This window comes from Glandiceps talaboti, chromosome 15, assembly GCF_964340395.1.
Source record: "Glandiceps talaboti chromosome 15, keGlaTala1.1, whole genome shotgun sequence".
NCBI classification, from domain to species: Eukaryota; Metazoa; Hemichordata; class Enteropneusta; family Spengelidae; genus Glandiceps; species Glandiceps talaboti.
This window is the reverse complement of record NC_135563.1, coordinates 11,898,552-11,925,616: the sequence shown is the minus strand read 5'-3', so window position 1 is coordinate 11,925,616 and position 27,065 is coordinate 11,898,552. Positions and strand designations below refer to the sequence as shown.

At 36.3% G+C, this 27,065-nt stretch overlaps 1 protein-coding gene across 1 annotated transcript; it reads right to left on the bottom strand.

The window, feature by feature from the left end:
• Positions 1-4,970: 4,970 nt before the first annotated feature.
• On the bottom strand, positions 4,971-25,572 carry LOC144446804 (neuronal acetylcholine receptor subunit alpha-10-like; the record flags this gene model as incomplete). The annotated part of the gene is made up of 6 exons (XM_078136644.1): positions 4,971-6,171; positions 6,747-7,073; positions 7,962-8,164; positions 9,988-10,097; positions 16,364-16,408; positions 25,429-25,572. Coding segments are annotated over 6 exons (1,386 nt in total), but the record flags the coding sequence as incomplete, so codon positions are not given.
• Between the last annotated feature and the right edge of the window lie 1,493 nt (positions 25,573-27,065).

The following is a 27,065-nucleotide window of genomic DNA, read 5'->3' as shown; positions in this document are numbered from 1 at the left end:
ATTTGTATGCGCTGCACTAGGTTTTGGTTGAATTGTATATAATCATAATTTAATGCAATATATTTAAATTCTGAATCGGTGTATTCTACTGATAAGTCAATTATTATCAACACCTCGAACATCGTGCCTCACAAAAATGCACTTCAAAAACAATTGCGACTATGTGACATAAATGTTGTGATAGGGCACAAATAGCCGATGAGGGCAGCCATGGATAACAAGAAAATGTAGGAGCGTGAGGTTCCGGTTGTGAGGGTTATATACATTCTCGCAAACCATACCATATTTTTCTAATGACGCATAGAAGAAACAATGGTGCATCTTGGCCGGTGTCGTAAAAGACAATGTAGTTTGAGACGATGTGTACGTGTAGGTAGTATTATATTGTTCAAGGTTTGAGCGATTAATATTTTTTAGAAAAGAGAGATTTGACTACAAATCATGACAGACAGTGAGGAAATCGGTCATACACTAAATGCAGAAGGGCACTTCCGCTCTAGAATTTCATGTGCAACTAGATACATATAACGAGACATATCAGCCATCTTTTTGGTAAATTAAAACGTCAATATTCATTGTCCATTTTCCAAATTACAACCCATGAATAACTTGGTGATTCTACAGTTCTTCAATTATTTCGTTAATGAAAGTCTTTGATATTGAAACTGTTGTAAATGTAACATCGGTGAGGATGGGGTTTCTTTTGTACGACCTATTTAAAAGGTTTGGAAACAAAACATTCATCCATACAAAAATTGCGTCTGACTCCTCAAGTGATCTCCATGTTAACCGTTCCTATTCTATTAATTTTTCCCATAGGCTACTCCACACATGCTTGTATGAGGGATGGAATTTATATATAATGTATGCTTGCCACTCTAATACTTCCTTTATTGATTTGTATGTCGAGACCTGGTCGATAAGGTTTTTATGTAATACCTACAATATTCAGTTGAAATAGTCACACGAACGATCAAGTTGTAGTCTGGTAGAAAAAAATTAACGACGCCTTTGATAAACATGACGACTAGGAGACAGATTTGCAACTAATAGTTGGCGTCCGTCAACCAAAGATTTGACAGTGTTTCACGTCCAAACTCTTTACACACACACGCGTGCGCACAAACACCTTAATTTAAATTCCAATCACATAGACAGACGGACGGACGGACGGACGGTCGGACGGACGGACGGACGGACGGACAGACAGACAGACAGACAGACAGACAGACAGACAGACAGACAGACAGACAGACAGACAGACAGACAGACAGACAGACAGACAGACAGACAGACAGACAGACAGACAGACAGACAGACAGACAGACAGACAGACAGACAGAGTGAGTGAGTGAGTGAGTGAGTGAGTGAGTGAGTGAGTGAGTGAGTGAGTGAGTGAGTGAGTGAGTGAGTGAGTGAGTGAGTGAGTGAGTGAGTGAGTGAGTGAGTGAGTGAGTGAGTGAGTGAGTGAGTGAGTGAGTGAGTGAGTGAGTGAGTGAGTGAGTGAGTGAGTGAGTGAGTGAGTCAGTGAGTCAGTGAGTCAGTGAGTCAGTGAGTGAGTGAGTGAGTGAGTGAGTCAGTGAGTGAGTGAGTGAGTCAGTGAGTCAGTCAGTCAGTCAGTCAGTCAGTCAGTGAGTGAGTCAGTGAGTGAGTGAGTCAGTCAGTGAGTGAGTGAGTGAGTCAGTGAGTGAGTGAGTGACAGCGACTGTTTGAACGAACGATTGATTGATTGATTGATTGATTGATTGATTGATTGATTGATTTAATAAATGCATACATGACTGACTGAATTAATGAATGGATGAATGGATGTATCAATCAATCAATCAATTGATTGATCAATCAATCAATCAATCAATCAATTGATTGCTCAATCGGTCGGTCGGTCGGTCGGTCGGTCAGTCAGCCAGCCAATCAATCAATCAATCAATCAATCAATCGTTCACATTTATACCTATGTGTCTGTCAATGAAATGTGTATTGTATAAAAAGCACACCTAGAAATATTTACATTTTCTTAAAAAGTCAAATCTTTACAAGTCATAGAGAAATACTCACACTCGTTGTCATTATACATAATACGAGAGACATTCATTATTTTACTAAGCTTATCGTTTATTGCTTACGAATATATCTGTTATTATTATATGTCATTGTTAGCGTCACTTCTTTGTCGCTTTTGTCGCTGGTCTTTGCAATCACAACAGAAAAAATATAAAACTGATTTGCTACCTGACTGATGCCCGTGTTATAGTACACATTATCAGGGGCATACTGAGAAAAAATATCTTGAATGTCCATTAAGAAGCTATGATTAAATAACGTAAATGCATTTTAATCCCAGACAAGGTTTAGCTGTCAATAAATTGCTTTCTTTTATCATCATGCTTTCTTATAGCAGCGTCTCTAAAAATTCAGAAGACAAACCTATACACGTATGATTTGAATTCGATTTTAAAATCACTACGGAGCAGACCCGAGTGCGCCCTCCACGCTGAGATACCCAATATTAAAGTTTTCGTTATATTAAAAGGTTACATTCAAATAGTATGATACAGAACGTAAAGTGACTATATACAAAGCATAATTCAAAAATGTCTTAATCAGTTTCAACATTTACAATGGTGAGTTGTGTGTTTCGAATACTGAATGGTTTGTTTTTTTTAAGGTGGTTTACCTCTTTATATTAATTCAAAGGCAAGTTGACCTCATTCATCACTGATCCTGTGGGTGAATGAGTCTTGAGTGAAGAATCCACAGAGAATGCTATAAACCGAATGGCGGGAAAATGTTGTCTTATCCGCAAGCAGGTTCAAATGGCTTAGCAGCCAATTAGGAGTAGGAACGCCAGGTGTGACAGGTGTATGGTTGTTGTATTAAAGTCGTTGCATGCACGGTTTGTCGGCAGTCTAGCGGTCTCTAGATCTCTTAGTGTCTGTGCACGTTTATTCAGTTTAACTATTTCTGTTGAAACGCACTCTGAAATCCATCGTGCACAGACAGGTCCAAGACGCCATCGGAAAAAGCAGTGAAACACTAATTTTGGATCTTGAAAAGCTGATGACCGCCACTTTCCTAGGCTTACAGCAAAGCATTGAAAGCAGCCAACGTGAGTTCTCTCAGAGTCAGATATAGTATCCGCTTTGAAAGAACAACGAACCACCAGTATTCACGGAGCTATCAGCACACAGGCATAAATGTATTCATATGGCCGACAAATCCGACCTAGACTGGGTTGGTAGAACAGTACGAAACTCACGAGCTTGTAGATGGTTCTGACGATGAAAGGAAAATTACTCATAAAGACGAAGCCAGAGCAACTAGACGGAAAAAAGAACAGGTGAAAAACGTAACAAAGGAAACTATCATTAGAATCGATAGAGAGAAAAGTGATACCACAGGGACAACGTGTGTTGAGACGACCAAATAAATACAGGGGCTTGGTTCGTCTGTGGCAAATGGAGAAGGAATTGTCCGTCGGAAAACAGTGCCAGTAACCCAGGCAATGGTAACTTCGCCAGTGATAAGCTAAGTAGACATTCCGTCATTGAATCTTTTGAAGTTGCTCGCTTTAGTTCTGTTGCTGCCCTTAGTGTTTGTAGTGTATTCGCATTCGGATGTGACGAGACATTTGCTTTCATTTACTTTAGAACAAACTATACACGCGTGACGTAGTTTCGTATGTCTCGCTTGATCTCTCACTTTCTCACGTAAGTAAATGACGTCACCACACATTTACATATGTCCACATTGTACATGTAAGTGTACTAATGTCAGGCGAGAATTTTTGTATGCCTAAAACAGGTGAATGACATAAATTCAACGACCAGAATATTGAGCATAACGTAAAAGCAAGGAAAACAACATTTCTTAGTTCTACAGTAAGAAACTATATAAAAGGAAGAGAGAAGAAGTATGTGTTAAATTCCTTGTCGATCATGAGTACTCAATCTTACCAAACTAAGCGTTAACTATAGACTCCGAAGTAAACTTCTGTACACTCCAAAATCTATCAGTGACCAATATGTGACCGAATTGCCATGTTAGACAAATCCGTCATCTTCAAATCGAGCATATTGTCTGAACAAAAGTATCAAAACCCTATCGGGTTTCGGGAAAAAAATATTCAAAGCTCCTGATCATCAATGTAAGGACAAGCTTTGCAATAAATGAGGAATGGCAACTTGAACTACATGGACGATACAAGAGTGTAATGCTAAAATAAATATCCTAAAATAAATATCCTTCAAAAAGCCCCCTTAATTAGGTGCAAGATTGGTCGCAAAGTCAAGCTGGTGTTTCACCCTATAATACCGTATATAATTAATGGACATGATATGACACAAGTCGCGTCCTACACATTAACAACTTAGCATTCTGTCAGAATACATAATTTTTAAAATCAAATTAAAGCAAATATTATAGCATGCTTATTATACTAAATTATAAAATCGTATAGCAAACTATAATCGTTAGTATGAAAAAAGAATTCAATATACGATTATGGAATACAGCTTAGTTTAAAAAATATAGATATAAATATCCAAAATTCCATATTGAAAAAGAATCCCTGGAAAATGTTTCATTTTAAAGCAGTCAACCTCGTATTAAACATTATTATTCATTCACTCCTCAAACTGTTATCGGTAACACAACGACGTCAACGTTGTCTTGCAGTTTCACGAGGATTTCTCTTCTTGCAACAGGGAATGTTGTAGACGTGCTCCTCAAACTGTTATCGGTAACACAACGATGTCAACGTTGTCTTGCAGTTTCACGAGGATTTCTCTTCTTGCAACAGGGAATGTTGTAGACGTGCTCCAGATATGTCATCGTATGAATGTCACAGACGCTTGTGTATAGTGTTCTTCGACAAACTCACGTCTTGTGCATATCGTCCAACGAATTATTTTTGTCCAAGGCTACACCGTCTACCGGATGGCGAACGTCAAACTTGAATTCGAGTATTTCCTGAATGCACAACATTCATTTATAAGACTGTTTGGTGTGGTACACCTCTGCATGACAACGAATATACGAACTATTTCCGATAATTTCCGAAGTAGTTGGCGTCATTTTCCACGTTGTTTCTGGCTATGGACGACTCGTCCATCCCCCCCCCCCCGCCATATTTGAGGTACGGTACTCTATAGTTGAAGATACGTTACTCTTACTATCGACTGCTTCTGAATATATGAATTCTCACTCATTATATTGTATTCCCTAATGACATTTTCCGAATATTTTGTACTCTCACCGACAATTTCTAAATGTCACCGACAGTTCCCGAATATATTGTACTCGCATTAATATAAAAAAAAATACCAGTGAGGTGCTGTAACCGATAATTTCCGAATACATGGTATTCTCATCGATATTTTCCGGGGTCTTGTGAATTGTTCAGTGTTTAATAACAAAGTCTGGCAATTTCGTAATAAAGTGATGTTGATATGAATACATACAAGTAGTGAGTTGTTGCCATCAAACCTCTCACAAGTTTATTTGAAAATTCGATTCCATGCATGTATATATATTATATAGTGACAACCCCAACAAGGCACATGACGTGTAATGTCTCTCTATTTCAGGGTCCAGTTCTCCTGGTATCGCTTCATTACGTATTATTCAGTTGAACACAAATTATGAGAATTGTTGAAATACTTCCAAAAAAGTAAATGACAAGAAATAGTCTGTCTAACAATATGGCACACAATCTCCAATCATTCTGCACATGCTCCGTTCGATTCTTTCTTTCATAGTACGATGACACTGTCTTAAATTCGGTCAACAAGTGATGCATGATGGGACACTCTTCATGCGTTTGTATCATACTTTGTGGCGGTTTCTGTTTTCCCGGTCTTAAAGATCCATTTTGTTGTTGACGACCAAAAATGGGGCTACTGTTATTACCCATGCGTCGAACAACGTTACAGATATTTCCGTCAACTTGAACATCAAGAAGTCTTGTCATCTCCACAGTGTTTGCTCTCTCACCCCTTTTCTTTTCCTTCTTTGTAACTCCAAAAAGACGTCCGACGGTTCCGTACACTAGTGAATGTAACCATTTGGGTAAGGGTGTTCCTTCGGGGCTTCGGTAGTGTACATTTAACACAGCTACGGACATCGCCAGCGATAACGTGACTGTGACCATGGTACATGCATAATATTGCCCTGGTGAATAAGATCATACAGTGTGATAAGTACCGTATTACATGATTGAAATGACACTGTGTAAACACCATAGTTTGGTTTATGAGCCATAAAAGATTGCAAAACATAATAACGTTAGCAAATGGACACGACACTGTGGTTATGGAGACCATGGGCGTCTGTCATCACATTTGTTTGTTGTCATTGTTACTATAAAGGTAGATGAAGTGTCTGGTTTGACGTCTGTTTCCTGCTAGTGGTCTTTGACAGTGAGCCTGGAAAACCACTCTCTATAAGCCCATTTTACAATAAAATGATCCGATCGCGAGACATTTATATGCTCTATAGGCTGCCTAAATTTTCACGTGTTCACTTATTGTTATGACGGACGCACACAATTTAAATATGCGATATTAGAAAAAAAATATCAAAGCTATAAATATTAAAATACCAGCATTATTATTAATTATCAATTAGAAGTGATAATGTATCAAAACAGTCCCAAAAGCAATATTTCAAACGGACGTATCTGCAATGTTATAAGGTTACATCAACATTTGCAATTTAATACTAAAGTTAAAAACGAAGGTACATACCTATAACGGGTACAACACTAGCGGGCGGCATTGTTTCCGCAACAAGTAACAAAAACACCGTTAATGACAGAAGCACAGTTATTGCTAGACTTATTTTTTCTCCTGATTCAGGTGGCAAGAAGAAGGTCAGTAAGGTCACACCGGATATCAAACCACACGGCATTATTAGATTAAATACGTAATATAGTGATCTCCTTTTCAAGTGAATGTAAAATGAAACGTCCGTGTATGGTATTCCAGGGGCGTCTGGATAGAATTGAACGTTATTTTCTGCGGTAACACCAGTCATATCCCATTCACCGTCGCTTTTGAATACCGACTGGTCACCTGTTAAAAAGAGAGTAAATCAGTACAATATTGTTTGCTTAAATATCACAATGACTGTGTGAAAATAGGTGGTGGTGGTGGTGGTGGTGGTGGTGGTGGTGGTGGTGGTGGTGGTGGTGGTGGTGGTTGTGGTGGTGGTGGTGGTGGTGGTGGTGGTGGTGGTGGTGGTGGTTTTATACTGATGATGATGATGATGATGATGATGATGATGATGATGATGATGATGATGATGATGAAGATGATGATGATGATGATGAGGATGAGGACGAGGAGGATGATGAGGATGAGGATGAGGATGAGGGAAATGATTATTAATTTTCTACGATATATAGCTTTAGTGTCGTTGACTAAAACCATCACTCTTTAAATCTCTAAAGAAGGACAGGACACTTTAAAGCCCACATTATATAGGTGGACCCCTCTGTAGTTGTATCAAGGGTAAATTGACATTAGAAGAAAAAGAACAAAATGAGAAAGCCAGCTGAGATAAACGATAGGTTTTAGATCGTCGGTTTTCTTTTGATATAGATGACCTGATCGCATCGCACCATGTACCACAGATGCTCTCACCCTCGGTTTTGTTCAACAACCTTCCGAGTGCAGATCACACTCTTACGACAAGACTAGCCGAGTTGTAAACTCTAGTCGTAAATCAAGCCATCGTTAACTCATAACAAAAAACGTATAATATTTAGCATATGAAATGCAATTCATTGTCCTACATACAGAAAAAAAACTTACCGAATACGAAAATAAAGAACTGAAAGACTGATTCTATCGAAAAGCAATAATACGAATTTCGAATACAAAAATACGGTTCCACAACAGATCAAAGTTCGTCAGGTATTCACAATTTAATGAAACCAAATACATTCGTACAATACCTACCTCCCCCAGTTAGATTCACTTCCGTTCCTTCATGTTGCCAAGGACCGAACTTGAGACGACATTCCTGGCTATCAAATGGGAAATAAGTCACATCTATTTGACAGTGGCTTCGCAGAATTATCGGAGAGGCCCACATTACTTCACCACTATTATATATAACTGCAATTTTGTCTTTTAAAAAGTTGAAATAGTGGTCATCAGCACTGGAAAAGAAAATGAATTAAGATCAGAAATGCGATGCTATGTTTGTGAAAAAACGTGCCTATAACATTTGATTGCAATAAGGAGAATCTGGTTATTGGATGCTCAAATTTGCAATTTGATTGTCGCGGAGAAAAATCTGGCCAACTAAAATACTTTTAAACCGAATACATTGCGCCAATGCATCAATCCTCGTCAACTGTACATGTCATGTACTTCAAGAATGATTATCAAAGAACTTTGAAAAAAAGCATTTACTTTTATTTGTAGAACCATATAATGATCGAACTTGGTTTATATTGTATTGTAGGAAAATGTATTCCTAACAAGTGCAACGAATTGGTCTGTAGTGTTACGAGTCTCAGAACTAAATTCATTCCATTCAGGATATTTGGTAATTTTCATTATGAACTCTGATATGATGTCAAAATGCATTTAAACTTTGTGCAATACAGTGACATTCTGTTACGTATATATATAAACAACATAAGTCTTCGACATCTCAACATCGCGTGTTTCGAAAGTGTTTGTACCAGGTACGATTGAAGCGTCAGCAAGTTTAATATGACGTGATGTGTTAATTTTAGAACTTCATCGTATGATTTGATTGTTCTGTAAAAAGTAGGAATATAACATTGCACAACTATTTTATGGTCTTTGAGATATCTAGACAAGGTGATTGGATATTGAATCTCAGGTGATAAGACCTAATACATGTAATACGTCATACTCTAAGAAGAGGGATTTGTGTTTGCTTGAAAAATATTTATAAGTTGGGTTTGTAGCCCATCTAATAGGAAGAACGGAGACGGAGATTGGTCGTGTAATAAAATCAACCACGTCGTTAGCTTGGCTTTCTTTGAAACTAGATATGAATGTTTCGTTGTGAGTTCTATTCTACACACAGTCCAAGGTGGTACCGGTACCACGTAAAATAGATGGATTGGGAAGAAACTAGTTGGTCGGCTAATTCAACGTTATAGTCACGTAACACGAGTCTTATCCATTAATCTTGCTAACACTTCAATCGTACCTGGTTCAAACAATTTCGAAACACGCGAGGTCAGAGATGTCGAATTCGAAGGCTTATGTTGTTACGTAACAGAATGTCACTGTATTGCACAAAGTTTAAATGCATTTTGACTTCATATCAGAGTTCATAATGAAAATTACCAAATATCCTGAATGAAATGAATTTAGCTCTGACACCCGTAACAGCAGTGGGACGACTCAAACAAGAATCGTCAGCGACATCTGTTGAGAGGCGATTTAAAAGAGCGCCAGCAACAGTTGAGAAATAAAAATGTCTAATTCGGGTAATGACAATGTACAACATATCGCGACTGCTCTTTTTGATTTTGGCGAATTTGTGTATTCATCAAACTGAAAGGTATTTCGAGTAAAAAAAAGATAACAACTTTAAAATCTGCTTTCAGAGAACATTATAGATTGAACAGATGCATGAAGATCTAAACTACGGATTAGATCGGCCGAGAGATAATGTTTCCCAGACTTACCGTACGTCGTGATTCGATGCGATACTTTGAACTTAAACTAAGAAATTCATTTTTTTCTTCTGTTTGTACATATTACAACTATTTAACGAATGAGACAAAATATGAACCTTGACACCATTAGCATACTCATTCACCAAGTAGCGTCATCTCCTAGGTGATGATATCTATTGATAATGGTTTTCTTGTCAGATTTGATAAATTATCTCCGGAAGTGATGACAATTACGTCAGAATAGACATCAATAATTTCTCCAAATGGAACACAAGTAAAAACGGTAATATATGTTAGAAAAAGTAGGATTTACTTACTTATCATACAGAACAACGTCTGGCATCCAAATCATATGAGACGGCAGTTTGATGTTATCAATGTCTCCGTAGCTCGACTTATTCCACGTTAAATATTCATCAATCCATCTCTGTTGGAACATAAAAAGGACAGTCTAATTTACGACCGAATTTAGACATCAAAATATACAATATCATGATATGAATTATTCAAAGTATCATTATCATGTATTATTTAGTGCCTTAAATACTCTTTGGATAAGTTGCAATTAAAAGTTGAATTATTCATAACTGATATACCACCAAAATAGTGAGATGTAATTTTCCACAGTTGTGACCTTTGCACGCGTCTTGAATTAGGTAGTAGAAATACTTTATTTTCCTCCGATTATACTATCTTCAAAGCACATCCTAGATCGTTCATTTTTATTTGTACAACCAGGATTTCATTATCCCAAATTTTAATTTATATTAGTATTATTGCACGTTATCATCCTTGTTGGTAATCACACATTGACGTCATCGATGATGACGTCATCAATCATTATCGATTAAGTAGTGTGAGGATTCTTTAAATTATAATGCATACATTTTATAATTAACCCGTCAATCAGTACAGTGTCAATGGATCACTCTTTCTGACATGTTTGTAAGTGCTTAAAAGGCCCGGGTTTTGTCCGCTCAGCGGCTCATCATATTAGCTTAAAGACTAATTCATAATATATTAGCCCCTAGTGTGATGTACACTTGCATCAACTGAATCAGTTATTTCATATAGTTTCAGTTAACGTTAAATCAATTTATTTTTTTGGCTGATGAGGTGTGAAACTAGATTTATATTTAAGCAATATTGCTGTACTGAATATACTGCAGATACTTTGTTCCGAATTCACGATTCTCAGTCATGAACAGTAAGCACAGTTTAATTTCAAGCGTTGTTCCATACACTAGCTATTTTTTTTCTGGAAAAAAACATTATTACACTGTATATTTTGTACTAGTTTACCTTGCAGACACACATGTGAATGTAACGTTTGATATTATAATTTTAGTCAAATTATGCATGACAGTGTGAAAATGGATTTCACCATTAAAAGAGGATTACAGAGAGAACGAAGTTATGTTTTTGTCACAGCTCATCACCTCTTAGAACGTCAGAAATCATGCCATTTGGTACATTCTTAAAAACTGAGCGATGTGTTGTCTGTCTGTCTGTCTGCCTGCCTGCCTGCCTGCCTGCCTGCCTGTCTGTCTGTCTGTCTGTCTGTCTGTCTGTCTGTCTGTCTGTCTGTCTGTCTGTCTGTCTGTCTGTCTGTCTGTCCGTCCGTCCGTCTGTACTGGACGTACGTACGTACGTATGTATGTATGTATGTATGTATGTATGTATGTATGTATGTATGTATGTATGTACAGACGGGATATACATAAATCGTGTAATAAGGAGATGCTATTGCTTCTGGCTTATGCAGTATTGAAGCTGCAGAAGTGTTGGCCGTAATTTGTCACGGATTGGAAATGAACCCTTGCTATCAGTAGCGTTAATTTATCACCTTGAAAAAGCCAACTCAACTTGTCAGTGTGACATTGTACATGTACATAGTCCCTAGTGTCAATTGGCTATATTTAGGTTAAACACCTCTGTCGTTTACTGGTTATGAATAGAAAGAATTCAACCATGGGGTTATAAAGTTATTTGCAGAAATAAATCATTCTCACACGAAATGTGACGATTTAGCCAAGCAAGAGTTGATATTCTAGCCTAAATTGGAGCATAACATCAAATTTCACGTCGAATTGCTTGACTAATTGAGATTGGGAAGTCGAGAATCTGTTGCTATCTGCAAAGCATTAGACAACTATGAATACGTGTTTTTGTTATCAATAGAGCAGAATAATGCTTATTGATTTGGGCTGATTACCCAATTGACATTTATATCTCAGTTTCACGAACAAGTCTGCAGAGAGTTTTAATTTATACCGTTTACCTGTAGGCTTGAAGGACGACCTCTACTACACCATTCCAGCCATTCTAACTGCCATTTTGATTTTTTTATCGAGACAGGTAAACATTTTTAAAAAATGAAATGACATTTAGGATAGCTGCAATAGTGTGGTAGCGTTAGTCCTTCAAGATAACACGTACGGTATAATTTGAATGAAACGGAACAGAAATAACACGGATGGCCTGGACCAGTGCCAAGGGCAAGATTATTACGTGACTTCTGCATGCTGTACGTTAAGTAATGAACAATTAACGATGTAGAGAAGGGATACGGTGTACTAAAACAAAGGCCCTCTAATAGGGATGATCGCACAATCACAATATCACACAAGTTCAATAAACGAACTTCGCTCGTTTAGACCAAGACCCCTAAACGAACGTTCTAAAGTGTGACGTCGTCATGTTCTTCTTGTTTTGATGAAAATTGTAGCTGTTTTATCTCTACGATTAATGCAATGTAAAAACATAGTAAATGCATTAAAATATTACCGGAAATCCGGCACAGTTACTGTATAACATCACATTAGTGGTAAATTTTCATCAATTTATCATCATCTCAATGATAAATGCAGAATATCACCACTGAAAGTGTAAACGCTATCTAATAAAGTTAGTTAGAAGTGCGAAAATGAAGTTCAGGATTCGCAATGACACCCCCCCCCCCCCCCCAACGAACGAAGTATTATTGTATACGCGATACGTTGCCAAGATTATTGTGTAATTGCCATTACACAGCATGGCAAAATAAAGAATGTACGTTATCATGCCATCAAAATTGTCAAGAAAGTTTGATCTACTTCTACTCAATTGTCATTTCTACATCATCTCCTTTTGTTTGTTTGTTTGTTTGTCTGTCTGTCTGTTTGTTTGTTTGTTTGTTTGTTTGTTTGTTTGTTTGCGACAGGTAGCAGTAAAATGATATGCCCAAGATTTGCCAAGCATTCACGAAGAGTGCAAATCGAATGTAAAATTAAATCAAGCGCCGCAAGCACACTTCTCCAACTAGAGAAATATCCTCGCACCAACATATTTCGCGAGGGAAACTGTATGATAAGATAGTTGAAAGGGTTGTCTTTACTCTAAGTTTGGTATTCTCCTCAGGATTAGCAGTGAAAGTGCATGTTCAGGTCTATCGAGCACCGTTACACACCAGTGAACCTTTCAAAGCCCCGTGGCAGTTGTTTCTACACGTGTTGGTTTTTACTAACCCTCAAACAGCTGTAGATAAATGTTGATACACCTGAGATGACATTAGTATTGAAGTATTAATTCTCAGTCACTCCATCGTGGTTCACTAACAAGTATATTTCGTATTCTAATGGCACCAGAACGACTGTTTACATTGTTTTTACAGGTTCACAAGAGAGTTCAAATTTAATAAATTATTTGCACGTATTTTAGATCTCCAGCTAGCACTAAAATGTGTCATCATATTCAACCATGCCTGTGTAGTAATATGGAGATTTCAGATTGCATACAGAAGTCAAGTTTGTATAACGCTCTGGAAAATGTAGCCAATACGCAACATAGTCCATTCAACCACCCCGCCACCCCTATCAGCCCCCCCCCCCCTCACCCCACATAAACACTACAGCCCAGCTTCAGTTTTACTCCAATGCAGTCCTATCAGATTTGTAATTCCAGCATTATCCAAGTCGTAGCGCCCAGGCACAATTCCAAACTGGGCACGTAATTTATCCCCCCCCCCCTCAGACTGGCATCATTATCAGTACCGTAGCCTGAGGGGGCAAGGGGGGCAGCTGCCCCCCCCCCCCTGAGATTTTGGAAAAAAGAAAGAAAAGCGATGTTTTTAAAATTGTTATTTATTTACGATTCCTAGCATGCGCGATTTAAATTGATGGTTCACCATTGACTGTACACTGACTCCTCGCTAATATGTATCTTATATCTCTATTGTACGCTGGCTTAACTTTGACTACTAAAAATTGTAACTTTTTACAGCAAATTAAAAGAAGTGTGCACATGCACTGTGTATTTTCCTCGAGTAACAGTACAGTCTTGAAAGTCTCTTTCATTTGAAGATAGCAAGTCGCAATTATAATGTCAGCGAGTGAACTAAAAAAACGGAAAAAAGTCGTTCAACGTGAGGTTGCCTGCTATGCTGCATGCAGTGACCCCGAAGATGCGCTCGATCTTACATTAAAATATTCCATACTGATAAAACGGCAGATCTCTTTTTGGAATATTTGGTGGCCCCGAAAAACTATTAAACTAGGTACTCAGTTTAAGATCCACTCTTTGAAGATCCAGTTTCAATAATTGTGTTCAACGTTGTATTTGGTTAAAATGTTTGATATAATTATCTCATTGCACACTGACACTACTGTTATTCCGTAATCCATTTTGAAGCGTTGCTATGGAAAGAATGGCCCTGGTTTTGTAAACAGAGCTGTACTTTCGACATCAAAATCCAAACTTCCATTTCCATTATAATGATGATGACAAGCTGTGAATCCACTGAGTTCACCTTAGGTTCCAACATAAACGCGGCCATAAAAGTTTTAGGAGTCCGGTAAAGAAAATGATTATTTTGTTCAGTTGTGTTACTTTTGAGAAAGCACCATCCATTTTTTCGGCAACTACTTTGAAGGATACGACATTAGGCCAGAAAAAAAAGAAAAAGCTGTTCAACCTGGTGATGGGCAATATATCCTTATGCGGGCTTTGCATTTTTTTCAAAATTAAGGATATTTCAATAGTTCATGTAACAACACACATTTGAGTCTATTCCAAATTATATAATATCTTATACAGTGGTTTACTTGGCTCTGATGATGCATACAAGCATGAATTGAGATTAAATTAAGCTGTTGCATATCCAATGTGCACTAAAACGAATTGAACAAAAGTTTACGACCGTTATAGTGGGCTGATCAGTCATTGGGCCATCAAAAGTTTGAAACTTTTGAAATGTTTCGCTTTTGAATTTTTTGCAAGAGATATAGTATCAAGATGACTGAATAAGTTCTATCTAAACTCGACCTGAAATATTTTGCTAACGTTATGGTTTGTATTATCCTTGTCAAACATTGTGAAAAAATGAAATCAACCAACCTACCCAATGTATGGGTTAGGTTACCCGTTGACCAGCATTTTTTTTCTGGCCTTACATATGATATTTAATTGCGTCAGTTAAAATAGATATTATGTAAATGACATGCAAATTTATGTAAATTAGCACTTTACTAAATTCTAAATGTATGATTGCACCAAGACGTAGTGCTGCCCCCCTCCCCCTTGGCAATTTGGTCAGGCTACGGCACTGCTTATCATGCACCAGGACAAAGACCACTCTTCAAGTATAGTATTGATAATCGTTAATGCCAGTATCAAATGCAATTGCAATTTGAATGCCTTATTCAAAATTGACGATCATTATGCATGCAGACAATATTCTTCTGCGCGGATCATTATATAAAACACTCAGCCATGAAGTGCAACGGATGGACTATTTATCACGTGTGAATCACGAGTGCGTGACGAAACAACCAACATCTTATCTGTAATGACCATAAAACATCTATATAACCATAGATCTCTCCCCTCTCTATGATATAAGAGATTTCGACATTATGTTGTCATTATGGACCTTGCTGCACGTAAAATAGTGAACGAACCAACCCATGCGAACCGTCATTAGAGGGAATGTGATGCGATTTCTTGTCAAGCATTATATAGTTAAGACTTCGTTCGAATTCATGATCCAAGAAACAGCTTTTGATATTCTCCATTAAGATTGAAAGTTAAGTATTGACCTCTTTGTATGTAAAGAGGCGAATGATCCGACAAACAACAAACATATGGCGAAGGATATAAACAAAAGAAGCTATAATATTAAAAGTAAGGAACAGTCCAATACAATTTTACAATTTAATTTATACTCTGGGTTGGGTCATTCTGATTGCAGCTCGGAAAATGTAGATCAATAAACACATTTGAATACCCATAGCGATAGAATTTCTTCTGAATACTTTAACGCTATGATCATCAGCCACCAAGGGTAGTGGTGAAATTTGTTACATTATCATACAAGTTTATTTCTGAGAGTACTGCTGCAGTAGGTCTTAGGTTTCAGAGTTGACATACACTATATTTCATGAACGATACACTAATATATGTCATAACTTATCTCCAGAAAGAAATACATTGGTCATATTTCAAACCGATATGAAAATGCCATTACATTATAATGAAAGCAGATTGTTGTTGTTGTTGTTGGTGGTGGTGGTGGTGGTGGTGGTTGTGGCGTCGGCGGCGGCGGCGGCGGCGGCGGCGGCGGTGATGTGGGTGTGGTGGCATTAAGAAGGTGATGGTGGTCATGGTAACAGTGTGGCAACGATTTAAAACATTTCAGTGGAAAAGTGGTTTACTTACCAAGGTTAACCAAGCATTTACTTTTAGTATCTGCCGCTTTTCATCCTGGAAAGAAGTAAACACAAAAACATCGTTCTTTACGATACGAGCGTTTGAAAATAGAAAATACGATTGTAATGAAAAAAGTCATCCAAACTATAAATCTAATACTTATATCTAGGCTTTGCACTATACACAATTATATTATATTATATTATATATATATATATATATATATATATATATATATATATATATATATATATATATATATATATATATATATATATATATATATATATATATATATATATATATATATATATTACTCGGTGAGTATCAATCTGCTAAGACAGTGCTCTATACCGCAGTGGCAGAGCGTAATAGTTGTGGTAGTACTGGAACTCTGGTTTCTACTAGTAGTTGTCTGAGTTGTCTGATGATCGCACAATGCGTGAAACTCCGAGTTACAACCAAGAAAGAGTTCCAGTACTACCAAAACTATATATATATATATATATATATATATATATATATATATATATATATATATATATATATATATATATATATATATATATATATATATATATATATATATATATATCCATATGAATGTAAGCGTCTCGCTGGAGAGTAGAGTGCTCGCGCTCGATGCAAATATTAGTAGCAGAGCATTACATACTTAATTCAAAAGAATAAGGATGCACTTTGAATTAAGTATATGTATATGGTACTGTTACCCCCCCCCCCCTTCCCTCTGTGTTACAATGCTTCACACCTGTTTCCAAAATTCACGATTATAAAACACGCTTTAGTAAAGCCAGCAGTGTATATATCAAACCAGCTCACAATAAATATGATGCTCTTCGCAAATGCATTCACAAGGTTGGAAATCGTTAGCTGAACATGTAAAGCAGGCTAAAACTTTTGAAATACTTCAAAGACAATTACAGACACATTTCTCCTGCCTAGCAGTTATTTTATTGATCTGGGGCTATAATGTTTACGTCCGAATGGTATGGACAGTCTGGAAAAATGTAAATGAAACATTAAATCGAACAATCATCCATTATCCGGGTTGTATACATTGACAGTCCTAGGACTGGGTGTTTGCAAATATACATAATGAAGGTCACATGATTTCGTGACAGCGCTAATAAAAAAAAATTTTTAAAGACTTTACAGAAATTAAAGAACGTTTCAATTTCGATGCTTCGATGTGACTTGGTGTTAGATAACAATTGGTATGGGAATACTCTAATCGTTTCTAGTCTCTTCTAGTTCTTACAGTTCTTGATTGAATTACATATCACTTATGTCGGCAAAACGACTTGTCTGACGTCGTTCAAACATGTATATATATATATATATATATATATATATATATATATATATATATATATATATATATATATGTGTGTGTGTGTGTGTGTGTGTGTGTGTGTGTGTGTGTGTGTGTGTGTGTGTGTGTTTATGAATATCCTTGAAACATTTAGAATTTATGGTACTAAAAAGGGCGCCTTTCAAAGAACCAATGTCGATAATACTTTGTGAATGGAGAGTTCCCGGCCTTCTTTTGCATTATTGACAAGAAACACGTTTAACCTCTAGTCTGTTTTTGGCAAGCTTATCAACTCACTAAAACCTCAACTAAAAGATAAATATTATACGGCAGATTTTTCTTTAAAAAAATCTTCGTCCCATCTGTTAATATACATAATACGTCTTTCCAACTTTCTGTACGGAAGATATAAATCCACAATAAGACACACTCCCCCTATTTTAATGAAATGCAATTTCGTGATATCCATTATGACAATCAGTATCTGAAAGTTCCCGAGATCATAAACTCGATTCCGTGAGTTTTGAGGCATGAGTTCAACTCCAATCCTTGAAAGGAGACGCATTGGTAATAGACCTGTTCATATTTTGACTCTTATGGTGCAGGAGTCGTCTGATTCAATCACGTACGGCGTCTCGTGGTCCAACGCACCTTAAACTTAGTAATCAACAAGGGACTTCTTAACCGAAAACTTTCTCTTAGTGAGAGAATGAATTCTCTTGTGAACGAATTCGAACTTAGGCTCCATGCAAATAAAGCTATTTTCAAATTGGCGGGCGGAAAATGGAATGAGAACATAAGCGCTTGCAAAGTGATCAAGCAGTGTTTGTCAACAAACAAAAGACCTGCACATGCGTATCAGGCGATCGTTGAACTTTTAATGTACAACATACATGCAGCTCTGTATTCCCAGGGGAATCGGAGTCCAAAATATAGAATAATATGAGTCATTTGCACACACTGGATAGGAAATACAGGGAAGGAACACTTCAATATGTGGGTTTTAGAACTGTGTTTTTATACCCATCATAGGATAAGTCTTTGCGCTTTATCATAGTCACTTAAAACACAAAGTAGACATCTGCGCAATATTATATCAGCAGAGTTCACCTTTTCAGTCATAGAAAAAGCGAATATCCAAGGGGAAGGGGGCTTGTAAACAGATACACGACACGTGCTATACATCATGGCAGATGATTATTTGCGTGAATTATGTGACTGTCCCGTGCTCCAAGCTCTTGACCCAAACAACCCCCATGTATTAATTATAGTGTCATCCTAAAGCGTTCTACTCGGAGCAAATCCGCTAAACCAAAACACAGAATGGGATGAACCATATCAACCCTTCACTGCTGGACACATGCATCGATATTGATAATTTACATTTTTATCTGCGAGGAAGAAGTACATTTTCTTTCAATTATTTTTCCACATAATATTGAGTTGATATTGAAAACGTACAGCATGTGATAGTGTGCATTCGATACCTGATATATAATTGGCGTTTTGGGGATTAAGATGCTGCTTGCGTACTTAATCTGTTCGTAGCTATTCGGTCACACGGGTTAGTAAGGGTAAGAATGCTGAATTCTAGTGTATGATTTAATTATTAGTCATCAAACTCTCCGTTGTGTGGAAGGTGCTGGGTTCAGTGTTCGTGTTTTACAGGACACGGGGTAAATTGACGGAAGAAACTACGACTGGATAGAAGCTTCGAAATTATGTGTTGCTCAGTCAATTAATCGAGCCAAGGCGTGTCATATTAAGCAATTGGGGAAAAAGAAATATTACCAAATTAAACGCGTTAACTATATTCCAAATATTTGTCGCAGTTGGACCGCAGCGAATGAAGATGTACGCTTGTTTGACCCCGTGGTATTTTGTTCAATCTATAGAGATCTAATGGGAAGTAGACAAAAACGGAAATTAGTGTCGGCTATACCGGGTCCACTGTGATCTTTTGTTAGTGATATGTAGATCGATGGCATTTCAAACACGTTCTTCCCGCAAGGTGTCAGCATCTGTTAATTAATGAGACTGTGTACGGAAATGCAGTATTTATTTAAAATTAGCCTCTGTCCATCACGACCGTACATAGTAGAAACACTAATTATAGCAGTGTACTAAATTCTATGTCAGCTGTACTTTCTTCATAATCGCATCCGATCGCAAACTTCTTTTCTAGCTGTTGTCATTCCACTGCCATCTATCAAAACAAACCCCATTAAATCAAGCATTCAGACTAATGTAAAAACTGTTGTTCGTCATAGATTGCAAAAAATGATTCAAGTTTCGTCTCATCAAACACCGTTATAAGACGCCGTGTGCCTCAATAGACTAATGTAGTATTTGTTAATGACTGACTTCAGTTACAGGGCTAGGTTTTACGTAGCATGGTACCCCAAGCAGGCGCGCGCGCGCGTGGGAATCAGACGACTGTTGCATGCGCAGAAAATCTGTTCGTAAATGTTTGGATTAGCTATATTAACAACAGACTAGAAACACTTCAGAGAAAAAGTTATGAATATATAACTTTTGAAGAAAACAAAAACCCAAGACATGAAATCGACTTTATTACCTCGTAACTAGGCTGGCAGTTGCAAAATATAAATCACAGAATTGAGAAAAACGACGTGACAGAAAAGTGATATACGTCGATATATGAAACTGGTCGGTAAGTTTTATGCGTGTGCACTCCGACTACGATGAATACATACATTATAAGTGTATATGTGTGATATATATACATTGTTATGAATTTGGCTTAGTCATAACTCACATAAAATACGTCATACACATATTTTATTTACGACAAATATTATTACTGTAGGTTTTACGAGTCTCATGTCATTTTAATGTACATACCAGGGACTCTCATATCAAGTTTTTTTTTGTTTACATAGTAATGATAACATTACATTCCATAACATTTAGGGAGTAAAAAAGGTCACCTGCTGGAAAACTAGATTTGTTCTTCTGTTTTATTCAAAATAAACATATTCATCAGCACAATTGCTACTGCGGAATACTGGTTTTCGGCTTACTAACATAGTCATAGACAAAAACTTACTTCTATATCGTTGTTCAATTTGGTGGATCACAGAAGACCGTTTTTGTGGTGTCTCTGTCGTACTGGTATTTAAACGTCACTCTGTAAGCAATATTGTGTAAACATAGGAAGTCCTCAAACTGTAACCTATACTATTATGGAAGTCAACAGAAACGCCACCACATTATAATCACAATTTAACCAACGTCCATTCAATACCTTATATCAACATATTCCAAGCATAATTTTGGTTTGCATATCTCTATATATAGTTAGCTGAAAGCTTGGGTTGAACTGTCTCAATTTTTGTTTTAAAAGCTGCATATGTAATATGGATATCAAATTACCTCGCACATCTCAAGTTTATATATATATATATATATATATATATATATATATATATATATATATATATATATATATATATATATATATATATATATATATATATATATATATATATATATATTGATTGCAAAGTGTATATAGCCAATATCTTAGTCAATAGTTACATTTCAAGTTTTTCACATGGGCAAACTTTTCTGTCCTTAAAAAATAAGTAACATTACAATTAGTCTTGCCAAAGTATACCACGTCCATAAAATTGACAATTTGGTTTACATTTCAGAGAGAGGAATAGAATAACCTTCATTGACAATTGAATCCATTGCTATTCATTTTAAGTGGATTCCAGCTAAATTCTCCAAGGCATCGAGTAATCGTCCCGACGCCTCCATCTGCTTAATGTTTGCTTTTTGCCCTGATTGATTGCTGACTTTGGTCAATTCGTACGTCTCTGAGGGCCATGCTAAAAGAACGACTACCATTTCAGAAACGCTATTATACTTCCGACTTCTAAGATGTGCCATGAGATCAACGAAAGGAAACATTTCTAAAGTTCATAGAATTATCTTTATAGATCTTCCGTCGTTATTTCGGTCAAAGATTATATCTGATTTATAGTAAGGACAAGTTATAGTAAATCAAAAAGAACAACTTAGACGAGATATAGGATCTGAACGTAAAATGTTTCGTTTCAATTCTTTTTTGGTGCACACAATTCCATGTGAAGTACTATATTTTACATTGGGCGATTTTTTTTATGTTAGAGCAGAAACAGACGAATAGCAATGTTACTGACACACACACACATCTTGTATAGACTTTGGCACCTGCTTTAATACTGGTATGCTGTTATTTTCCGATGGCATAGTTTAAATGGTGATACAGAGCTACGCGTCGTACATGTAATGATATGACACCTATGTATTTAGCAACATCAGCTTGAGTACTAACAATTTACATTGACAATATCAACGGTAGATTCAATTATTGTCACGACATATTAATTAGTTGTTGCGCAAGTATACCACTTCATTGAACGTGACTCTACCATGAAACAAATAGCTTCAATAGCAATACCAATTAGAAGTTTTTAAATTGTCATCCCCCAGCAATTAATTGTCTATTAATTGGTCATTCGTTTGAAGTTTCATCGCTCGACAGTTGGACGCGTGTGCTTACATACTCAACTGTGGGTATGCGTAAGTTCAACGATATCGGTTACACATGTTTATTTTACATTACAAGTCTTGTCAAAGTGCTCGTTTTAATACAAAAACATACAACCGTTGTCTTTAGTAACATGGATTGGAGGGGGGGGGGTGGAATCATGATTTTTTTCGCAACAATGGGCATATCGTTCCAAAGATTTTTGAAGCAAAATAAAAGTTAGTTGAAAGACAATATTCTTAGATAAAGCACTGGTTGAGCGCATTCCCCCCCCCCCCAATGAATCACAATTTTAAGTTATTACTATACTACTAATAGATAAAATAGACATCTAATTACCGCGTTATGATACTAGCGAGTTGCAGGTGTGACGCATACATATATGACATGTGACCAACGCTTCAGTCATTGAAGTCGTGTTATCACGCTTTCGACTTTAAAATTGGTACTAGTATTTGTTTTCTAGCTCTGGCATTATACAAATATTCAAAATAGCTGCTATAGGATATATAAGATTAATTTCAACCTCAGCAATGTGGCATTAAACTGTCATTACCATGCAACGTAAACTGTATTGTCCGATGGTATATTTTGTTACTGCATTTCTGTTCAGCACTAGGATAATTTCAGCTCAGAGACTTGTTTCTTGAAATAAACTTACGTAATTACGTATTCCAATTCATTTAGTTTTACATGTATTACAACGTTATCACCCAACAACAACTTTTCCACCACTAGACGGTGCAATGATTGCTGATTATCTGTGTTATACTGCAAAGCCTTACTCTGTACACCTTCACTAACAACAAAAAGAAAATACCAAAGAATATACCACAAAATAAACACATGTAACATAAAATACTAACACTGCACTAAACAAAGACAACAGGGTGACGTCATAACTAATGTGACGTCACCCACATATCATTAGTTTCTATTAGAATTCGTATGAGTCGATTGACTATGCCTTCAAGATGTCGTTCGCCAGAACAGCCCAGACAATTGAACTTAAGCTTTTAGCACAGAAAGTTGTGCTAAATCCAATTGGTGCATATACACAAATCTATATGTTATCCCCGCCTACCCTGTGTGACGTGTATGAGCTTTATTAGTAGCAAGTAAGCATAATTTACATTAAAATACCAGACATGTATAAAAAGTAAACATTTGAACAAAATAGCAAATTACAATAATGTAAGTCAATATGTGATCAACACGATTTCATGTTGTAAACATTACTACAACTATTTCAAATATTTGCAAACCAATAGACTGTGCTGCCGAGTATATATCTGAGAATGGATAGTAAAGTCGCTGCACTAGGGACATTTCTGGCTTCCCTCTTTCAATCTACTTCTGTCACTTATTCTATATAATTTCCATAGACTTTCTAGTGCAGTGCACTTACATTTGACAGTTAATGACTATTCAAACTCAAAGTAGCAATTATGAACACACTGGACATGTCTCATGGCTGCAAGTGTAATCAATGCACGCGTGCCATTCACGATATTTAGTTGAGTTTTAGCAATATTCATAATTATGCTTATGTACTTCACGCAATTGATCTATTTCTAGTACCAAGCAAATAGACGTAAAATATCGCAATGAAAATAAGTTATAACCATATTATCAATGCATTTCTGCTTCTAGTCCATAATTGTTGTTAATTGTTTGAAAGCATTTATGAAATCTGAATACATGCTTGGTAAGTTGAAAATTGCAATTTACCATTTTTGTCTGTAAGAAATCTGGTTTAAAGAAGTTTGGTAATGTCTTATTTTGCTATGTGACGGGCTAAAGGTTTCACTATAATTATTGCTTGAGAAAGCCCTGCTTATTTATCCCTAAAATAGATATGTGATATGTTAAGACATAGGTTGCCCATTAAATAATGTTGCCTTAGGACGATTGACTCTTTTGAAATTATAGCTTATGCATTCTATGTCATTTATAAGTAATATGGTCGATTCATTTTCCTATTCAGATCTGTGAACTTAAAGTCATTAGTGTGGCTCTTAGGGATTACAGTTATAATTTCTCTTTTCAAGGATATACAATTATATTATAATAATTGTATATATGATTAATTCTTACCTCATTTACACTTAACCAAAATGTATACGAACTTACGTTTCATGCTTACAAATTGTAAACTTCCAGCCAAAGTATTATTTGATTGCTACAGCCAAGGTCATTGTTTCTAGGCATTGTGTCTTGTTCAGCCTCGCTCCCTTGGCTAATCGAGATACAGAGATCGTAAGCTGGACATACACTGGATGAACTCACACACGGTTAGGATTTGAAGTTGCTTGGCTCGTGGTTTAATACTTCGAGTTTAGCTAAATTATGACTGACTTCTTCAGGTGTGTTCTCACCTGGAAAACTTTGGCTTTTTCCATGATACTATAGAAAACAAATACTGCTGCAGAAATGACGCCACGAAGATACCAGTGGAATGGAAAAGATAGTTGTATGATAGAATGATATTTTTTTCTCCATCTAATTAAACAATTACTATGGTTGTAGTTATGGTTGTTAGGGATTCGATGCTTATTTTCCAAGTATTTCCTTTTTTCGTTTATCTGACAATTAGAAAGCTCTGACGTCCTATGACGTTTTTAAAGGCAAGACATATATCATATTTACTTTTAACTCGCAGCAATCTTGTCGAATGTCAAAATGTATAAGCCCTTGGGAGGTTTTGAGTCTGGTCTTTATAATTATCGACACAGTAATTTTATCATAGATTTTTAAAAGCAAATATGATTTATTTGTTCAACTGTACGAAACTCGGTAGGCGTCAAAGCTCTCTCGTTCATTGTTATCCATGCAACCGTTTTACAAGCTGGGAGTTTAGTTCCACTCGCCAATTTTGAAATGGGTTATTATCTCAAAACTATAGAGTATTTCCTTGCTCATATGATTGGACCATTACAAAATAAGAGAAATGGAAACGTTTAAAATACAATTATTAGGTTTCTTTTATGGAGCATTGCACGACTTTGTCGATTTGATTTTACCACGGGGTAAATATTCTATCCCCTGTTATATTGCCTCAGCATGAAAACATGTTTCATATCGACATCAATAATAAGGTACAGAGTGTGCTTTCACTCACTAAACTTGTCTATTTGCTGTTTATCAGCAAGTAATCTAGTTCACTGTCAAAGTACTTACCATTTCGACAACCTGAGCGAGAAAGAAATCGACGTGAACGTTGGTAACAGTGTTCGAGTTTTTAACTGGTCTCACCAAAGCACTATATTCTTTTAACACATCATCTATTAATCGATAGTGGTGGCTACTGCATAAAACATCTGAAATTAAAAGAAATGGGATTTATTTTTAAAAAAATATAGCAAGAAATATGAATAAATAACTCGAACATTTCATCATTAACCTCTGATATTTTGTCGATGCGGTGCAGAGTTTTATTATACTAACGTGAATTTATTACTCATTGACAATACTAACATTACTGTTACATTCAAAATCTACATCTAGTCTGGCTCGCACGTGTGACCTGTTGAATGACTTCAACTTGTTTCATGTGAACACTGATGAAACAATCTGCTTCAAGTACGTCAAGACATGTTGGGAAGATTCAATTATTCGTGCTAAGCTGCTAAGTATGCGTAGTACAGACCACAGAATGATGTCGATTTAATATAAATATATGATGCCACGTGGTATGTTATTGGTGATGACTGTACCATTATTAGTGTCTGAAAGGGTGATCTTAGCACAATGAGATGATTACCGGTCACAAAACAAATACGTGCCTTGGAGGGAAAGTAGTCAAATCCCCTTGTAAGGCTTCGAGGAATTATGTTCTGCCTTCAGAATAGTTCTGTATTAAATTGGTATAACCCGAGGCTACACCTAATTTGGTCGACTTATGCGTATATATTGGTTACAGGGCAATATTATATGCTCATTACCACGTAATGGTGGTACTGTCTGAGCGTGTACATTTTGATTGTCAATTTATACGGAGGAATAAAAGGAGTTAAAACAAAACCTCCTCAATTCTATGGCTGATTGATTGATTTAGTTTTTCTACCTTTGTATTTTGTCAAATTTCATTTTTGTTCAATAGGTATTCCAGTTGTAAGTGCTGTACTGGTTTTTTTTGGGGGGGTTTTTATTGGTTTTTTGTTTTTGTTTTTTTAAACTCTTCCCCATTCCTAGATTATTGTTTTCTTTGTTGCTTTGTTTTCCTATCAAATTGTATTTTTTGGAGTTATTTCTTAATGTATGAGGTATTAGAGTATGCACCTATTTTGTTCTACACGTATAACATTTTTGCAACTCTACATATCTTCATTGTATAAAATGGTTTATTTATTTTCATATAATTTGTTTGGGCCATGGAGGAAGATTAGTTCTGCTGAACTATATTTCATGGTCCCCACCAATTATACTTAGTTAGATTTATGAAATGTAAATACTTATTATTATGGTGAAAATAAATTATTATTATTATTATTATTATTATTATTATTATTATTATTATTATACAGAGAACCATGTAATCATAGATTTATGGAGAACCATCCAAAACAACCACTTTGAATTTATTAAAATATCATCCTGTGGCAGATGACGATGGAACGTACAAATCCGCCATCCTGACCATCCGGAATTATGCATTATGGGAAACACGATGATGAACATGAAGCTATCACCGTTACAAGTAATCTTGTCAAAATTTTCGCTTTCATAAATAATATAGTCTTGGTTTACTCTGACCCTCGCATCATTGTTACTCTGTCGAACACCACAGATTGGGATAATCTCAAGGTCCTTTGCCC